Consider the following 15,544-nt stretch of genomic DNA (forward strand, 5'->3'; position numbering starts at 1 on the left):
CCCTGAGTTGCCTTCGCATGTCTATCAAAAATCAGCTGTCTCTATTGTATTCCACTGACCTGTAGATCTTTCTTTATGCCAATACCACACTGTCTTGATATAGTAGTTATATAATGTCTTAAAATCAGGTCATCTTAACTGACCTAATTAACCTAATTAATCAGATAATTAATTAGCATTAATCCCCTAAGTTTGACTTCTTCAAAACAGTTTTTGCTCTTTTTGATTCTTTGGATTTCCATGTGAATTTTGGAATCAGCTTTTCAATTTCTACAAAAAAAAAAAAAAAAAAAAGACCCTGCTGGAATTCTGATAGGAACAGAGTAAAGGGAAAAAGTAGATAATTAAACAGTTAATCCCACTAGGGGGCTGTAGGGCTTCCCTGGTGGCTCAGACAGTAAAGAATCCACCTGCAATGTGGGAGACCTGGGTTCCATCCCTGGGTTAGTAAGATTCCCTGGAGAAGGGAACAGCTACCCACCCGCTCCAGTATTATTGCCTAGAGAATTCCATGGACAGAGGAGCCTGGTAGGCTACAGTCTACCAGGCCAGAGTCGGACACGACTGAGCGACTTTCACTTTTCAGGGGACTGTAAGTAAAGCAAGAAGTATGGGAGACCCCCGTAAGTTAACGATCACTCAAGAAAGCAGGTTTGCTTAACCACAAAACCAAGAAGGCTTGCTTGGCAACAAAACCATGCAGCAGGAGCATGAGACCCACCCTAAAATAACAACACTACAACAGTGGTGGCATGAGACCCACATCCTGCCCGTGAGCTAATGATTCCTAGGACACACTCCTCTGCTTGCACCAAAACTAAAAATCTAAGAATAGAGTGACATTATACTAAAACCTGAAATGATTTACAATTTTTAGCATATGTTACTACCTTTTTGCTCATTTCCACTGTGCCATGACAAGTCCCAGCTTGACCATGTAGCAACAAGAAAAACTCCCCTGCCCAACCTGGAGGAGCTGATGAGGGAAGCATGATATCTACTCAAGAATAAGGAAGAAGGTAGTCTTTCAACTCCTTCCCACTTCTCCTGTGATTATAAAACTGGAGCCCACTAAGTCCTCGGCACATGCCACCCTCTTGCTGGCCCATCTGTAAGCCTCACAAGCATCCTAGTCTCATAAATCACTTCTTACCTATCACTTTGCCTCTCGCTGGATTCTTTCTGTGCTGAGACATCAAGGATCAGAGTTCCCTGAAGCCCCCTGAAATGCCACCAAATCATTTCAGTCTGAGTGATATTGAGTTGAATGTATTAACACATATCATTTTGAGGAAAACTGGTATCTTAGCAATACTGAATTTTCCAGCCCATGAACATGGTGTGTCTATTTAGCTCTTTTTAAATTTTTCTCAGCAGTATTCTGGGATTTCCAGTTTACAGGGCTCCCTATAAATTTTTGTCAGATTTATTCCTAAGTATTTCATATTTTGATGCTATATAAATTTGGTGCTTTAAAAAATTTTTTCAATTTCTGATGATTCACTGCTAACACATAAAAAATGCAAATGATTTTTTGTATACTGATCTTGCAACCTGCAACTTTACTAGATCCACTTATCAGTTCTGGTAGCTTTTTCAAAGATTCCATCAGATTTTGTAATACACAGATGAGCACGTCTGGAAATGGACAATTTTACTTCTTCCTTTCCAATGTGGATGCCTTTATTTTTCCTTGCCTGAGTGCACTGGCTAGAACCTCTAGTACAATGATGAACAGAAATGATGAGAACAGACACTCCTGTCTTGCTCCTGAAATCAAGGGGAAAGTATTCAGTCTCTTACAATTAAGTATATTAGCTGTAGTTTTACATAGATCCCCTTTATTGGGTTAAGGAAATTCCCTTCCTTTCCTATTTATTCGTTGAAGGTTTTTTTTTTTTTTTTTCAAATCAGAATAGACTTTAGATATTTCAACTCTGTGAAGACAGTTGTTGATTCCTCTCTCCTGCTCTAAGCCTTGAGGTCCTGTTTATCTTGCTTACACCCTGCTCAGGAGGATCTCATTGGTTTTCTGTAAGAGACTTCTGCTTCATCATGTCAGTGAAGATAACTGGATTTTGTCAAATGCTTCTTCTGCACCTACTGAGATGATCTTACGGTTTTGCTTTTTTAGTTTGCTAATATAGTGAATTACTACACTGACTGATTTTCAAGTGCTTACCCCTTGCATGCTTGGAGTAAACCCTACTTGGTCATTTCATATCATCCTTTTTACATATTGCTGAATGAAACAGGCAAAAATTGTGTTTAGAATTTTAGCACCTACAGGGATTTCCCTGGTGGTCTAGTTAAGAATCCACCTGCCAAGTCAGGGGACATGGGTTTGATCCCTGGTCGGGGAACTAAGATTCCACAAGCCTCAGGGCAACTAAGCCACAACTACTGAGCCCATGCACCACAACTACTTAAGCCCACGTGCCCTGGAGCCCGTGCTCCACAAGAGATGAGAAGCCACAGCAACGAGAAACCTACAGACCACAAGTAGCAAAAGCCCACACACAGCAACAAAGACCCAGTATGGCCAAAAATAAATAGATAAAAAGAACTTTAGTATCTACATTCATGAGGGATCTTGGTCTTTAGTTTTCTCTCCTTGCAGTATCTATCCGGTTTCAGTATCAGGATAATGCAACTCTTACAGAATGAGTTGGGAAGTGTTCTCTTCAGTTTTCTGGAGGAGCTAAGGTAGAACTGGTATTACTTCTTCCCTGAAGCCATCTGGGCCTGGAACAGGCACTATTCCCAGCCCCATATGAAAATCCCACACTGCTTCCCTAATGCTTTTTCTCAAGTGTTTCTTTCCTTAGCTTCAGGGAGCTCCTTGCTGATCAGTTCTCAGCTCGACCCTTGACAGGAGTGGAGGGGTGCTCTGCAGATCTCTACTCTTGTCTCCATGCACCTCTCTTCTCCAGTACCCTGTCCTGCAAACCCCAGCTGCTTTCGTCTCCTGAGCTCTCAGCTCCTCCTCAACTCAGAGAGTCTGTCTGGCTCTGCCTGGTCCCCCTGTGCCATGGCCTGAAGACGCTCTCATGGCAGTGAGTGGAGGCAACTGTAGTGCTCACCCCACTTTTCCCTGTGGTGTAAGAAAGATCCTTGGTCATTGTCCCTGGTTACTGGTACACAGTTCCTAAAACACTTGGAATTGCCTGAGTGACAAGGTGACAGGCAGGTCCTTTGTTCTAATGAGATGACTCTTGGCAGGTCCCTAACTAACTTCAGGATGAGGGCCGCTTGCAGAAAGACCAAGCCTTGATTTGGTGCTTGGAACTTTCAGCCTCATTCCACAAATCTGGGGAGTGGAGATTGAGCTAATCACCACTAGCCAATGATTTCATCAATCACACCTATGTGATAAAACCTGCACTAAAAAATCCCTAAATGCTGAGATATGGAGAGCTTCTCTGACGGTGAACACATCAAGGCCGTAAGAGGGTAGAGCACCCAGAGAGGGCATGGAGGTTCCAAACCACCCCTGCCTCCCAGAGCCTGGCTTTGCATCTTATCTGTACAACTGCTCTTGAGTTATATCCTTTACAATAAACTTAAAAAGCTTCCCCAATTGTGCAATGGATAAAGAATCCACCTGCAGTGCAGGAGACACAGGAGATGTGGGTTCAATCTCTAATTTGAGAAGATCCCCTGGAGGAGGAAATGGCAACCTACTCCAGTATTCTCGTCTGGAGAATCCCATGGACAGAGGAGCCTAGTGGGCTACAGTCCCTGGGGATGCAAACAGTTAGACAAATAATAAACCAGCAAAGGCAAGTAACATGTTTTTTTAAGTTTTAAGACCCATTCTACCAAAGTATTGAACCTGAGGAGGGTGTCATGAGAACCCTTGATTTACAGTCAGTCAGTCAGAAGAATGGGTGGCTCAGGACTTGCAACTGGCACAGGAAGTAGGTGCAATCTCATGGGACTAAGTCCCTCCCTCACTGGTGGGATCTGACACCTAACTCCAGGTACATAGTGTCAGAACTGAACTGAGTTCTTGGACACTGAACACTGCATACCCAGTTGGTATGCAGAGAACTGGGAAGGTAGTGCTGGGGGGAAAAAAAAAATGATGATGAATATTTGGTGTCAAGATGGAAAAAACCCTCATTGCTCACCTCTCAAGAGATCACTGTCCTTCACTGACTAAAGTTCAGGGTTGCAAGTATTTTGTCCATTTTTCAATTGCTTCAGACAGGAAAGTAAAGAGTCCCTGTTGCTCTAACCCAGTCAAAAGGGGAAATCCTCCAGTACAAGTCTTCACCAGCACTCCACAGGCCTCCTGTACCTACGCCCATCTAGGGGGCTTACACTGAACTTGTCTGATTGTGTGTACATGACTCACAAAACCCAGAGTAAAGTTTATCTCTGTGTCATCAGCCCTTGCCCAGAGGCCTGGCCCACCGGGGAGTCTCAGGAAGTGTTGCCGGATGGCCACATGCTTGCACACAAGCCCTGGGCCAAAATTGAAGCTGCTCCAGTGACAGGAAGAAAGGCCAAGGCTTCATACCAGGATGTCAAAAAAATAATAATAATAATAATAATTCTTTACTAGCCAAGAGATGTGGGGAATTGGTCTTCCCCTAATGACAGTAACAGGGGAGCCCAAATTAGGAAGTGTTTTGATAAAAGGGACAAACGCTACGGGAAACTGCAAGAATAACTTGCAGTTTCAATGACTTCTTTGCTTCGTCCTCCTTTGAGGACCTAAACATTTTTCTAGTTGGTAAATGGGGAATTTCCTAGGAATCTCTTCAAATGATAGGAGATTAATAATACTGGTCTTCTAAGCTTTTACTTAATTTTAGATGATTTCTTTTCATCATCCCTTGGGGATATTAATCTCTCAAATAACACTGACACTTAAAAACAAGCTTTTCTCTCTCGCTCTCCTTTTTTTTAATGAAAGATGGGAGAACACATCTGCAGTTCTATCCTGACTATCCTAGCCATGACCAGATCTTGACGAACAGAAATGGTACATGAAATGTGAAGAATAAATCAATTCCTAGACACATTTTACAGGACTTTCCTAAATTAGGTCATGACAACTTTAAAGGTCAAATAAAGGCAAAAACACTTTCATTCTTAGTACTGAGGCATCATACAGCTCCTTACAGTCAGCTCTGAAACTTCCCCATCAACAATAAAGCTCACAGTCAGGACTTAGATAACAAACTAAAAGAGAGAAGAAACGGTCACATAGGTAAGATTAAGAAAAACATGACTCTGCCTATCGCTGAAGGACACTCATGGCCAGGTTAAAGTCCTGCTGTATTTTTTAAAGAGCAAGAGAAGGGAGCTTAATAGGTGTAATATTCCACTTCTATAAAGGAAAAGTGAAAGTATGAGTCACTCAGCCATGTCTCTTTGCAACCCCATGGACTGCAGCTGGCCAGGCTCCCCTGCCCATGGGATTTTCCAGGCAAGAATACTGGAGAGGGTTGAGGCTCTCACCAAAGACCCCGATCCACCACGGTACAGGCAATCAGAGCAGATGTATTTTCACCAGGAGGGAAGTCTCAAGCACAGCAATAACTATGTCACTGTCTTGCTTCAAATCCTTCCAGAAGGTCTGCAATGTCCACAGAATTAAAAAACAAAAACAAACAAACAAAAAAACCCACGACTATGGAGTACAATTATGGGCTCTTCATAACCTGTAAACCTACACACCACAAGAACATGTTCTCTTCCCACACAGCATATGTTCTTGTCCAGAGTTTCCCAAGGTTCATACGTCAATTAAGTTTGGACACAAAGGATCAAGTGGAGTTTAAAGGGATTCCTTACTGAGGGCCCCTCCAAGTTTTTTAACTTGTTGCCATGCACCATCCAGCTCCCAGGATTTCCCATGAACATATCAGCAGACTAGCCACTTCAAACCCTGCCTCCTCTCTAAACGCCACCCCCTTCTGTCCGCCTCCTCCTGCACATCGGGAAGGACACTGCTCTGTATTCCCTGTCTTCCCTTACTGCTCTTCCCCCCTCAGCTCCTGGGGACCTGGCTTCTGCCTCCGTCACAACACAGACTACGGTTCTCTAACAAGGCAGCTAGTCTCAGGTCCCTTGACCAGTGTCCCCAGTGCCCCGCTCACACCTTACCCCAGCCCTCTTGGCTTAGCTATTTCCTTTGAAAATTAAAAATATCCAAAGAGGGCCTTCCCCGGTGGTCCAGTGGTTAAGAATCTGCCTTGCAATGCAGGGCGGGAGGAGGGGACATGGGTCCGATCCCTGTTCGCGGAACTAAGGTCCCACAAGCCGCAGAGCAACTATGCCTGACTGTTGCAACTACTGAGCTCAAACACCATAACTAGCGCGTCCGCGCATCGCAATGAAAGATCCTGCGTGACACAAGGAAGCGCCTTCATGCCGCAACTAAGGGCTGATACAGCCAAAAAAACTCACAAAACTACAGAAAGACAAAAACGTACAATAAAAAAACACTTATTCCTGTTAATCAGGACAACCACTACACTATCCTAATAATCCCATGTTTACTTCAAGTCTTTTTCTTTTTCAAAGAACAAAATAGACAATGAGGTGTCCATTGATTTCTAATGACAAAATGATCCCCCTCCTCCTCTCCCCAAAGATAAGCACCTTACAGCACACCCCACATCCTTTGAGAGTCCACTTTTAGATTTTTACACGCAGATGTATGTATTCACGAACAATAAAGATCGTTATGTCTTACAAAAAACTTAGCACAAGTACAATAGGTATAATTTACCAACTTTTTCACTCAATGAGATCTACCCACACTGACATTCAGCTGAGTAAGATCTATGAATGTGGGTTTCACTGATCTGTCCAAATGGATCCTCTTGCTTCTACTGAGACCTCCAGTTATTGAAACCAGGTCCTGTCTCTGAGTGCTCCACGTGTATTATCTTCGCTTCTCCCAACAACCCACTGAGAAGACGCTCCCAAGGCCCACAGCTGGCACAAGGCAGGGGTGAACTTTACCAGCTGGGCCAAGTCTAAGGCTGTGCCCTCCACCACTGTGCGAAGCTGCCCTCTTACGTCAACAGCCACCTGAGCACCTCCCATGCCAGATGTGTAGTTCGTATCATGTCTCTTAAGCCTCTGAGCCACCCCGGGTGCCAAGTACAAACAAACATTCTCATTTCAGAGGTGAAGAAACTCGGACTGGAGAAGGCGCTAGCGCTTTAGTGTGAACCACGACTATCCAGCCATCAGAGTCCAGGTTCTTAGCCACTGGGCTAAACGTCAGAGTTACTTTAAAAAAAAAAAAATCAAGAGTTGAAGATGAGAAAGATGGGCTGGTGAGAAACCTGAACGCCCAGGTCAGGAGTATGGGCAGACTGGGTGCGCGGTGTGGGTCCAATGTCACTAGTCCCTGATCACACGGCAGCAGAGCAGCCTGGGAGCAGGGCAGGATACTCACAGTCATGGACCTTATAGCAGTGCTTCTGCAAGCGCTTGACGTCGCACTCTTCCAGCACACCGTGAGTCATCAGCAGCTGCAGGAATCGCCGGTGGACATCAGTCATGACACCCGTTCTCCTCGTGTTGCCCTGCATGGATGGAGGAGCTAAAAAAGGAAGCAAAGGAAATCCAGTCACATCCGAGCATACCAGAAGTGATACTCCATGCTGCGTTCCAATTTACAAGTTTGTGATAGTTTCTAGAATCAAGTTCATCACGCTGATTAGTAAAAAGGTGAAAAGGACACACGTCAGGGACGAGGCATGTTAGTACTGTGCAGAGGTAAGAAGCTTGAGCTTCCCTGGTGACTCAGTGGAAAAGAACCTGCCTGCCAATGCAGGAGATGTGGGTTCAATCCCTGGATTGGGAAGATCCCCTAGAGAAGGAAATGCAACCCACCTCTAGTGTGTTTGCCTGGGAAATCCCATGGACAGAGGAGCCGCACAGGCTACAGTCCATGGGGTCACAAAAGTCGGACACAACTTAGCAACTAAACAACAACAACTGGTGAAAAAAATGGACTCTGGAAGCAGCCAGAACGCCGGGGTTCACAGGCTGCTCCACCACAGAGGGGTGTGAAATGGGGAAATGGACCCTCTACGCGCTTCAGCGTCTGATCTGTTAAGTGAGAATGACAGAAACATCCTCCTTAGAATTACTATGAGGATAAACGAACAAAGAACGTAACAGCCTGTGACAACTATAAATGGAGTATAACCTTTAAAAGTTGTGAATCACTCTGCTGTACCCCTGAAACTTAAAATATTGTATAACAACTATACCTCAATTTAAAATATACATATAGAAGCCTGGTGGTAACAGTCTAAATGCTATTAAAAAAAAAAAAAGTTAGCCATTTTTACTAGTAGACAATTCCAAGTCTGAAAGTTGGCTCAACCTCCCACCAGGTCTATGGTCTGGGATAAATTTAGCTGAGGTCCCATTTCTCACTATAAAATTAGAATAACGTTCACTGCTTAGAGAGCTGCGAGGAAACAATAAGAGCTGGTTTCCCTCTCCTATCCCAAACCACTGATAAAACAACTGTTGTGCTGGGACTGCAGGGTGTTGTGAAAATCTCCTTGCTCTCTACTAAAACGCTATCTTTCCACAAACCACAAAGATCAGAGCTGATAAAAGGAGCCTTGATAAAAAAAAAAAAAAAAAGCACAAGTCTGATCTAAAAACCTGTTCCTGCCACAGAGAGGTGGTGCAGTGCAGGGGTAAGACCTGGGGTTTATTTAGAACTAGACGGAGGGCTCCGAGACCAGTGCTTGCCAGACTCGCCTGATCGTAAGAATCACCCAACTTGTGTATTACAAATGCAGATCTCCAGGTCTTTTCTGGAAGTTCTGACTGCAGAGGGGCTTGGAATCCTGAGGTTTTAATATCCACTTCCCATGACGCCATGATCTTATCAGAAAGTTGCTATTACCTTAGGGAAATGTAACACAGAATAAACAGAGGTTTAGCTAATATGCTTAACCTCAGTCTTTTAATCTATAAAATGGGGATAATACTATCTTTAACACATATGATGAAGTTTAAATGAAATATGACTACCAATGGTCTGCCAAGAACTAGGACCAGGAGATACGCAGGTTACTCTTCTTTCTAAAGGCATCATTGGCTAAGCCTCAAAACTAAGAAGACACACTATCTCACGACCAGCCCCTCTGCCTGCCTGCTAGCTACCCTCAAGTATATCTCACCAGCATCTCAATCTCAACCAACCCCTCAGCTGGACCCACCTTCTCCTTCCTCAACCCTTTTCCTCCCTGCAGTCCTCCTTTCGGAATCATTGGTTCCGGTGTTACAGTCCACGCAGACATAGAGACACCACAGACCTAATCTTCAAACTCTGATCCTCCTCTTCTCTGGGGTTGACTCAGCTCCAGAAAGTGCTCAAGTCCTGCCAAGTGTATTTCCTGTCATTAGGATAGGATATCTTCATTCATTCATTCAATTTTTAGGTACTGTGTGTGCATGCTCAGTTGCTCAGCTATGTCTGACTCTCTGCGACCCCGTGGACAGTAGCAAGTCAGGCTCCTCTGTCCACGAGATCTCCCAGGCAAGATACTGGAGTGGGTTACCATTTCCTACTCCAGGGGATCTTTCCAACCAGGGATCGAACCCACGTCTCCTGCATTGACAGGTGGATTCTTTACCACTGAGCCACCCGGGAAGTCCGTTTTAGTACTGAGTACACCCTTAATTGTCAGTGGTTGTTCCAGGGATAAGAACAGAATATTCTGTGGACTTTTATTCTAGAAACTATGGGTCTTTAAATAGATGATACAGCCAGGCTGTTAGATCAAAAACTTACCAAATTGAATAATGAATAAAACCTAGCTATATGACATAGAAGTTACTTCTAAAACATAAGAATGCCAAAAAATTTACAGTAAAAGGATAGGAAAATATACCAACTAACCAAATATTAATATGACACAAAATAGACTTTAGGGCAGAAATTATTACTAGAAATAAAGATGGTCCCCATAAAATGATACAAAGGTTCGGTTCCAAAGAAGCTCTAACAATTTTAAATATTTAAGCACCTAATATCAGAGCCTCCAAGTAGCTAAGGCAAAACTAATCGGACCTACAAAAACAAACATATAAATCCATAACTGTAGTGGAAGATTTTAACCTAGTCCTCTCAATCACTGATAAAATGAATAAAAAGAATCTGTAAGTTTATAGAGAAGACTTGTAAAACGCAGCAAAAAGCTTAATCCGATGGACATGCATAAAACACTGCACCCAACAGCAACAGAATACAGAATCTTTAAGCATACTCAGAATAATTTTGCAAACTGCCACATACGGGCCAGAAGGCAAGTCTCAGCAAACTATGAAGGACTGGTCTCATTCAGAATATGTTCTCTGACAGCAGTGCAAGACAGGTGGAAACCAGAAATGAAAACTAGAAAAGCTGTTTAGAATTTAAGAAACATACTCCTCAATAAGCCATTGTTAAAGAGGAATTATTAATGGAAAGTAGAAAATATTTTGAACTGAAAATAACAAAATATTACACACAGAAAACCAGTGGAAGGAAACTAAAACAGAAGAAAGAAATTAACAGCCTTAAATTTTTATATATACTTGAGGGGGGAGGGCATGAAAATTAGTGAGTTAGACACCCATATCAAGAAGCTATAAAAATAATAACAGCAAATTAAATACAAAGAAAGTTAAAGAACAAAAAAAAACAAAGACCAGAACCTAATGAAATAGAAAATAAGTACATATCTGAAAAGATCAACAGAACTAAAATTATTCTTTGAAAAAAATAATTAAGTGACAAACCTCTGACAAGATTTTTCAAGGAGAGAAAATTTATAAATAAATAACATTTGGAATGAAAAAGGGAAACCAAATGCAGACACAAACGTTTTAAAAAGATATTATAGACAAATTAATCTGAATTTTAAATATGTATAAAGTCACAAGAATTCATTCAAAACTAAAGATTATTTTAAAACGTAAACAATTTTAGAACCATTATAGACATTTTACGAGAAATTTATCTTCCCACAAAGAAAACTTCAGGTCCCAATGGATTTATCAAGAAGTTCTACCAAGTATTCTAGAAACAAATAATTTCAAATGTTACACAAACTATCACAGAGCCGGAAAAAGAGCAAGCTGTCCCCAAAGCATCTGATAAGGCTGACATAAGTCGGGCACAGAAACCTACCAAAGACGTCAAAAGAAAGTAAAATGAAAAGTTCAATATTTTTCATGAGCACAGATGCAGTAGGCCTAAGCAAAAACATTAACAAACCGAATCCAGCAACGCAAAAAGAATGATATGTTGTCATCAAGCAAGGGTTTAACACTGAAAGTCAATCAAATGGCATCTGTCAATAATATCTCAATAAAGCTGGAGAGGTCAGGGGACAAAATCAATGTGAGCAACCTGGGTTGGGAAGATCCCCCAGAGAAGGAAATGGCAACCCACTCCAGTACTCCTGCCTGGGAAATCCCATAGAGAGAGGAGCCTGGCGGGCTACAGTTCATGGGGTCACAAAAGAGCTGGACACGACCTAGCAATTAAACAACAACATTAACAATCACATTAACAGAATAAAGGAGAAAAAGCACACAATCATCCTAATAGATGCAGAAAATAATAGCTAATAAAATTCAACATTCGTTCATATAAAAACTTTTAACAGACTTGGCATAAAAGGAAACTTCCTTTACTAAATGACATCTACAAAAACCACAGCACACAGAACACTTAAGGATGAAAGTTAAAAGCAGTCACTTCAAAATTCAAATTGATCCAATGTAACTGAATCAAAACAATTCCAATCAAAATCCTAACAGGCTTGGTGGGCATGACTGTGTGATTTGACAAGATGATTCTAAAATGTAAACGGAAAATGTAAACACAAAATGGCAAAGACATTCCTGGAGGACTTGTCATACCAGGCACCAAGACTTAATATCCAGCTGCTGCTGCTGCTAAGTCGCTAGTCGTGTCCGACTCTGTGCGACCCCATGGACTGCAGCCTACTAGGCTCCTCCGTCCCTGGGATTCTCCAGGCAAGAACACTGGAGTGGGTTGCCATTTCCTTCTCCAATGCATGAAAGTGAAAGTGAAGTCACTCAGTCGTGTCTGACTCTTAGAGACCCCATGGACCGCAGCCTACCAGGCTCCTCCGCCCTTGGGATTTTCCAGGCAAGAGTACTGGAGTGGGGTGCCATTGCCTTCTCCGAATATATACAGCTAGAGTAATGAAAAAAGTGTGATAATAATAATAAAGTTGTGATAATAGTACAGAAATGGACAAACAAGGCCAATGGAACAGAACAGACAATTAAGGAATAGAAAAGGGTATATATATGGATACTTTGCATGCTGCAGAAATGGAACTCCAGGGCAACGCACTTTTCAATGAAAGGTGCCAGGACAGCCCATTATACATATATGAACAAAATAAAATTAGACCCTTATTCCACAGTATCCACAAAAACCAATTCTTGAGGGTTAAGGTCATAAGAAAGGAACACTATAAAACTTTTAGACAACAACACAGGAGTTTATCTTTAGGACCCAAAGGTAGGGAAGGACTTCTTTAAAAGATACGAAAAAAACAAACCATACAATACACTGATAAATCGACTTTCTTAAAATTAAGAACTTTGCTCACCAAAAACAGAAAGCAGGGGAGTCAGAAACAGAAGACAAGCTCAAACTAGAAGATATTTGAAACACATTTAAACCACAAAAGATCCACAATGAGATTTAAAAAAAAAAAAAAAAAAACCTCTTACAAATCAGTAAGAGGAAGACAACTGGAAGAGAAAAATGAACATGGAAAATTTTACAAAGAGAATGCACAAGTGATTAATAAATTAAGATAAGAAATGTTCACTCTCTCAACAGGCAAATGAATGTTAAAACCATAGTGATTAATGTTTTATCCATCACCAGACAGGCATATATTCTTAAGAATGGCTGAGGCTGAAACTTGCATCAACTGCTGGTGAGAGTATAAGCCCTTATAATTACTTCAGATGTTTATTTGATAACATTAGCAAATCTCATATCCCCACAAAACCACTCGTAGGTATATGCCTTACAGAAGCTTTCATTTACCTCAGGAAGTAGGTTTATAAACTTCCTAAGGTAAAAGTAGCATGCTGTAACAGCAAAAATCTGGCAACAGTTTCAAGAATATCTACATAAAAGCATTTATAAACATACCATGGAATTCAAAGCAGCAATGAAGTAGAGCTACTCATGGCAATATGGATGCATCTCTTAGACATAACATTATATGCAAAAATCAAGTCACACAAAATATATATTTGGATCCCATTTATATTAAATCCAAAAACCATACATTGCATACATGAGATAATACTAAAAACTACAAAGAAGAACAAGGGCATGATAACACAATACTCAGAGCAGTGGTTATCTTTGGGGAGGGAAGAAAAGAATTTAATGTAGGCTTTGAGAAAATGATGTTCTATTTCTTAACTAGGTGGTGGATGGTCACTGTACTTTTGTTCTTCAAACATATATTTTATAGTTGTGTGTTACTATCTTAATAAAAAAAAGAAAATGATATAAGTATGTTAAGGAATAGCCAAAATTAATGCTAATAAGAAGGAAGAGGTACAGAACCGTATACAGTGCTATAATCTGGGGGAAAAGCAGTGGGGGAAGTGAAGGTGAAAAATACATAAGGCTTGTTTGTGCAGAGAAGTCAGTTGCCTCTATGAAGGGGGCAGGGGTTAACCATGGATATGTATTACCTACCCAAATAATTTATAAATAGAAAAGTTTGTGGAATAAGAAAATCTCAAACATAACCACCTGTGCCAAGTGCCAGACACAGTGTGAATGCTTCATGGGCACAGTCTCATTTCATCTTTGTCAGAATCTTATGAAGAAAGCATGATCCTATTTTACAGATGAGGAACCTCAGGCTGAGAAGGAAGAAGGCAACAGATTTAGTAATGGAGACAGGGAGTGACCATACAAAAGCAGAGTTAGGAATTCTGACACCCTCGGTTCAAATATTCAAGAAATATGAGTGAACAATAAAATTATCATCCAGGTCCCTTCTCTGCAATTCTCAAATCGAACACATTCTCAAAAGCAAATCTTTTAAGTTTGAAAACCTGATCTAACCTAAGGTGAGATTATTTAGGGTTGTTATTTACCCCCATACATAAGTGTACATATGCATATATTTAGCTGAGAAAAAAGTATCAGATTACAAGACACTGTTCAAGACCCTGCTGAAGATATGACAGGACCTACAATGTATTCACATTACCTTTGGAAAATTCGAGAAATTCGGGATTCTGAACACATGTAGCCTCAGGGCTTTGAAATAAGGAGCTGCGCACTTGTACAAAGTAATAAGTTCTGTACCCAAAATAGTGGGGAAGCATAGAGGCTGTCAAGACTGAAACCATGGTCAGTGGAAGGCCGTACTTACTCAGATTAGTCAATTTTGTATTTCGCTTTTACAACTAATATTCTGATTTAAAGTATTTCTCCACCTAATATTACGGCTTTAAAACGTCCGTCTGCGTGTAACGGCCTAGCTTCCAGCCTGCCTAGCTCTGCTGCCCCTCTCGGGGCCTCAGTTTCCCCACCAGGAACTGAGAAGCCCCAGGCCCCCGGACCCCGGCGACACCCTGTGGCACAGCACGGGACCGACCCCGGGGCCTGACCCGCACCTGCTGCCCGCCCCTCGCCTTTCCAGGCGGCCGTTTTCTTTTCCCTTCAGCCTCCCGCCACGACGCCCGGATTACCCACCACAGCGCCCAAGCGCAGTCCACACAGACGACGACGAAGGCAGAAAGGAGGGTTCGGCTCCTCCTTCTAGGCGGGGCGAACGCGGATATGGCGCTCCCATTGGTTGCCATCGCAGATCTAGCCCTCCCATAGGGTGACGCACTTCCGTTCTGCAGCCCGCGCCGTTGCCATGGTGCCGCGGGATCTGTCAATTAGGTCCGGAGTTAGCGCATCCTACGCGACTCTCTGTACCTTATGGAAAAGGGCTTCCTCTTCTCGTCCTCCGCCTCCCACCTCGCAGTGGCACCCCGCGGCCCAATAAGAGGAAGAACAAGAGTACTGTGTGCCCTACTTAGTGGGTTCGATTTCATGGGCACAACTGAATGCTCTGTCCTGGGGCAGTTTCCCTATCTGTAGAACTGATAGTGTTTGCCCCATGGTCAAGAACGAGGCCTCTGTTGTCAAAGAGCCTAAACTAGAATCCTGGCTTTGCCACGTACTGGTTGCCGGATCTTCTGCAAGTCACTGAGCTGCACTGAGCCTCAGCTTCTTATTCTGTCAAATGGGGATAATAATATTACCAATGAAACAGTGTGTTTGTGAGGTTTAAAAGCGATAATGGTGCATGGAAGTGATTAAATGTTAACTACTGTCTTACCTGGGGATTGTTGTGAGAAGTAAATGACGTTATTAATAGAGGTGAAAGGACTGTTTTGCATCTCCTGGACACTCATATTTACACATATTTGTATTCCTGACCCTGGTCTGAGTGCTGGTCGTGCAGTCTAGCAGGGGCAACAG

The 15,544-nt window shown here is 42.3% G+C and overlaps 1 protein-coding gene across 2 annotated transcripts in view; it reads right to left on the bottom strand.

Moving 5' to 3' along the window:
* The window catches only part of NSMCE1 (NSE1 homolog, SMC5-SMC6 complex component), a 35,560-nt gene extending 20,673 nt beyond the window's left edge, over window positions 1-14,887 (bottom strand). The window contains exons 1-2 of one of the 2 annotated variants that reach the window (XM_019987873.2): window positions 14,765-14,887; window positions 7,427-7,573 (exon numbers count right to left, since the gene is read on the bottom strand). In XM_019987873.2, the coding sequence (XP_019843432.2) occupies window positions 7,427-7,573; window positions 14,765-14,864 (247 nt within the window). In that variant the 5' untranslated portion in view covers window positions 14,865-14,887. Of the gene's footprint in view, window positions 1-7,426; window positions 7,574-14,685; window positions 14,707-14,764 lie in introns of those variants that run through there. The other variant, XM_019987875.2, reaches the window with a different exon arrangement.
* Between the last annotated feature and the right edge of the window lie 657 nt (window positions 14,888-15,544).

This window comes from Bos indicus, chromosome 25 (assembly GCF_029378745.1).
Source record: "Bos indicus isolate NIAB-ARS_2022 breed Sahiwal x Tharparkar chromosome 25, NIAB-ARS_B.indTharparkar_mat_pri_1.0, whole genome shotgun sequence".
Classification (NCBI taxonomy): Eukaryota; Metazoa; Chordata; class Mammalia; order Artiodactyla; family Bovidae; genus Bos; species Bos indicus.